This window comes from Polyergus mexicanus, unplaced genomic scaffold, assembly GCF_030449975.1.
Source record: "Polyergus mexicanus isolate NDT 795.1 unplaced genomic scaffold, iyPolMexi1.0 SCAF_22, whole genome shotgun sequence".
Lineage (NCBI taxonomy): Eukaryota > Metazoa > Arthropoda > Insecta > Hymenoptera > Formicidae > Polyergus > Polyergus mexicanus.
Window position 1 is genome coordinate 4,774,084 of NW_027223342.1, and position 4,383 is coordinate 4,778,466.

Genomic DNA, 4,383 nt, shown 5'->3' on the forward strand with positions numbered 1-4,383 from the left:
CTCGTCGGAGACAGAAGATGGTGAAGAGGAGCCGGAGGTGGAAGAGGAGCAACAACGTCATGAGATCGGCGATATTAATTTTAATTGCGTAGATTTATTGACGGAAAATATGCGACAATTTAGGAGGTTCTGCATAATCGGAAGAGAAGCGAGTTTCGCAATTCGACTGTTGCTTGAAGGCGGAGATATTTATCATTTGTTAGAAAACACGTTCCGTGAAATTCACGCGTATGCGATAAATTCATGCGAATCTGGTGATTATGTGGGGTTATCTTTTCATTTTGCGGATTTATCTCATGGCCCTGCCGGATTATCTTTTCGTCCTGCGCGTGACTTGATGTATGAAGATATTTGGGGAATTGTGAGTTCGGTAGCGCAGAGCGCGGAAGATCTCGATATTGCGGAACGTTTCGATATTCGAGTTTTTAACGTTACGGTTCCTTCAGGGCGGGAACGTGTGAAATTAACACGCGAAGATATTGCGAAGCGTTCGATACTAACAATAAAAAATTCCGATAATTTATGTTTTCCCCGGGCTCTTGTTGTAGCGAAAATTTATTGCGAACGCGGTAATTTACGTACGGGAGAATTGCATGAAAAATGGAATGCTGTAAGATGCACGCGATCTCCGCTTCAACGGGAACTCGCGTTACAATCAGCACGGGATGTCGGGTGTTACGATACCTGAAGAGGGTTGCGGAATTCGGGAAATCGGACGCTTCCAGCGTTATTTCGCCGCTGACAATATCGCGATAGTTGTATATAATTTTAGTACTTTCGGTCGCGGAGAAAAACCTATGTACGACGGAACCGTAATACTCGCTTCTCTCGGACGTGAATCGTCGCATCGATTAAATATAATGTATTACGAGAGCTCGCGACATTACAATCCTATTTTAAATTTAAAAGCAGCCGCTGGTTCTCGTAATTATTGTACGTCGTGTAATGTAAGTTTTCGGGACGAGATAGGTCATCGGTGCTTGAATAAATGTCCGTGCTGTTTCGCAGAGTTGGCATGCGTCGATTCCGTTGCGCCTGTGAAATGCGATTCATGTATTCGAACATTTTACGGTGCAAAATGTTTCGATCATCATCGTAGTAAAAAATCGTATAACAGTAGATCGCTCGCGAGTGTTTGTAATGTCGTGAGATTTTGCAATGAATACGGATGCGCGGTTAAATCGAATGCGAAACACGAATGCGGCATTTCTTACTGCAGGCTATGTCGGACGCCGCAATCTCGAAATCATTTATGTCATATGCAACCTCTTCGCAAAACGGTTAGTTCCTCTACCGAACCGTCCTCGTCAACGACGATGACTACGTTGATATCGGATACGCGAGGAACAACAAAGAGTAAAGAAGCTGCTGGCGAAGAGGTAAACGAGCGCAAAAAGGACCTCGTGGCATTTATATTTTATGATTTCGAAACACGGCAAGACGAGACGCTCGAAGGTACGATGAACGTGAAAAAACATGTACCTACCCTCTGCGTAGCGCAACAGATTTGCGAAGCATGCGCGCAGGAAAACGACATGTCCATGCGATGCCGTTGGTGCGGGATACGCGAATTCATATTCAGACATGATCCAGTGAAACAATTTGTCGAATTCGCAACGCGAAGGACGAAACGTTTTAACCAGATCATATGCATAGCACATAATGCGAAAGCGTTCGACGCGCAGTTTATTCTTCAATACATCGTAGAAAATCGGAATTATTTAGAGCCGAAAATAATTTTGAGCGGTACAAAAATTGTAATGTTATTAGCAGGAAATACAAAATTCATCGACAGTGCTAATTATATGCCAATGCGATTATCTGAATTACCGAAAGCTTTTGGCCTAGGGGACTCTGTGGATAAAGGCACTTTTCCGCATTTATTTAACACTGCCGAAATCAAACGTATGTCGGACCATTACCAGACGCGAAATATTATTCTCCTGAAAACATGAAGACATCGGAACGCGAACGCTTTCTCGCATGGCATACGGACATGACGCGAAAAAACACCGTATTCGACTTTCAACAAGAAATTGTTCACTATTATCGCACCGATGTAGACATTCTTCGACGCGCGTGTATAGCATTTAGAAAAAATTTTATAAACCGCGGCAACGTATGCCCGTTCGAGGAATGCACCACTATTCCCTCGACGTGTATGACCGTTTTCCGTAAAAACTTTTTGCGCGAAAAGGAAATAGATATTATTCCTTCCGGTGGATATAGAAAAGCGAGCAATTATTCGCGTAAAGCTCTACAATGGCTGGTATGGATGGAGCGCGAAATCGGGCATCCTATAAACCATGCGGGGCGTGCGCGTGAATATCGTACGACTGGTACGCTCGTCGACGGATATTATGAAACGACCGTTGTCGAGACGACACAGCGTCACATTTTACAATTTCACGAATGCTTTTGGCACGGGTGTCCGACTTGCTTTCCTTCGAATCGCGATAGAGCGCTTTCTTCGACTTTGGATCATGGAGATACGATTGCTTCGCGATACGAGCAAACTCTCACGATCTCGTGGCGCCTTCGACAACGGGGGTATATGGTGACGGAAAAATGGGAGTGCGTTTTCGATTGGAATATCCTCGAGAATCGTGAAATGCGAGAATATCTCGAAAACCATCCGTTGGTGGAAACACCACCGCTCGACCCTCGCGATGCGTTTTTTGGCGGCCGTACGGGAAATATCGTGACTCGATACGAAGTTACGGGTGCAGAGAAAATACATTACGTAGACGTATGCTTTTTATACCCGTATGTATTGAAGACAGGCACTTTCCCGATCGGACATCCAGATATTTATGTTGGCAAAGAATGCGCCTCTTTAATCGGAATAGCTCCAAATTACAATTTTGATTCGCTCGAAGGTCTTATACGCTATACTGTGCTTCCACCACGCAACCTCTTTCACCCTGTACTCCCGTATCGGGTGCGCGGAAAATTATTTTTCGCCTTATGTCGTAGTTGTTGCGAAACATTTGCGCAGACATCTTGCACGCACGACAGCATTAATGAGCGCGAATTCGAGGGTACGTGGGTGTCGTGCGAATTACAAAAAGCAGTCGAAAAGGGTTATGTCGTGACGGCAGTAAGCGAGATTTGGCAATATAAAGTTAGCCAATTTGATCGCGCATCGCGACAAGGCGGTTTGTTCGCCGAATATATAAATTCATTCTTACAATTAAAACAAGAAGCAAGCGGATGGCCGGGGGAATGCGGTGACGACGATGACGCTAAAGAACGGTATCTACGGGAGTACGAAAAAACCGAAGGTATTGTTCTCGATAAGTGTAACGTCGCGCTGAACCCTGGTTTACGTTCAGTTGCAAAACTCTGTTTAAATTCATTTTGGGGAAAATTCGGCCAGCGGGCCAATTTGCCGAATACCGAGGTTGTGAGAACGCTGCAACGTTTTCTGACATTACTGACGAGTGGCGAGCATGAGATAACCGATATATTACCCGTGAACGACGATGTAATATATGTTTCGTGGCGATTGCGACAAGAGGCTGTCACGCCCTCACCTATAACTAATGTTGCGATAGCGGCGTATACGACGGCTCAAGCGCGCTTAAAATTATATGAATATTTAGAACGTTTAGATCGACGCGTGTTATATTATGATACTGATTCGTGTATATACGTAAGCACAGGTAAACCGAATGAGTATGAACCGCATACGGGGAATTTTCTGGGTGACATGACGGACGAGCTCGAAAGCTACGGTCGTGGTAGTTATATCGAGGCGTTCGTTTCCGGTGGCCTAAAATTGTATGCCTATGTTGTTCGTATGCCGGATGGGCGTAAACTCTCGGTTGGTTAATTTTAACAGCATTAAGAATTTATTGTTAAATAAAGAAAGAGCACAGGAAAATGAAAAGAACGGAGAAGAATTGCCGAAAACTTTGATAAATCTATGCTTTAGAGCAATTCGTCGTACCGCGTTTTACGAGATCGTAACACGGGACGAAACTAAAGTATGCGCGCCCGTATTATTAAAACGTAGATTTATCGATAGTTGAAATTCGCTACCGTATGGTTATGTATCTGAATGATTTTTCTATTTTTTCTCGACACTCTCTTTTATTGCTATATTATGTAATATATTTTTGTGTACTTTTCGCATCGGTGAAAATAATCTTTTTGTAAATAAATATTAAATTATATGAAAATTTTTCATTGTACAATGTTCCATATTCCGCATAATATAAATAATGATGTTTTTTATTTTAAAGCAACCAGGTGAAAATATTTTTCTTCCCTTCCTTTCTTTCCGACGTCTCAGTGACGTCATAGACTCTGCCCTAACTCTCAGCGTCAAACAGTCTCAGGTACCCGTATACATTTCAAGACCCTTTCTAACATCTCCAG

At 43.3% G+C, this 4,383-nt stretch overlaps 1 protein-coding gene across 1 annotated transcript; it reads left to right on the top strand.

The window, feature by feature from the left end:
• The first annotated feature begins 1,951 nt into the window (after positions 1-1,951).
• LOC138942301 (uncharacterized) lies at positions 1,952-3,835 on the top strand. The gene has a single exon (XM_070312440.1). It carries the CDS (start codon positions 1,952-1,954, stop codon positions 3,833-3,835), a length of 1,884 nt encoding a protein of 627 aa, XP_070168541.1.
• Positions 3,836-4,383: the final 548 nt, after the last annotated feature.

Coding starts and splice junctions, on each gene's coding strand:
- LOC138942301 (XM_070312440.1), top strand. CDS start 1,952: ATGAAGACATCGGAACGCGAACGCTTTCTCGCATGGCATACGGACATG.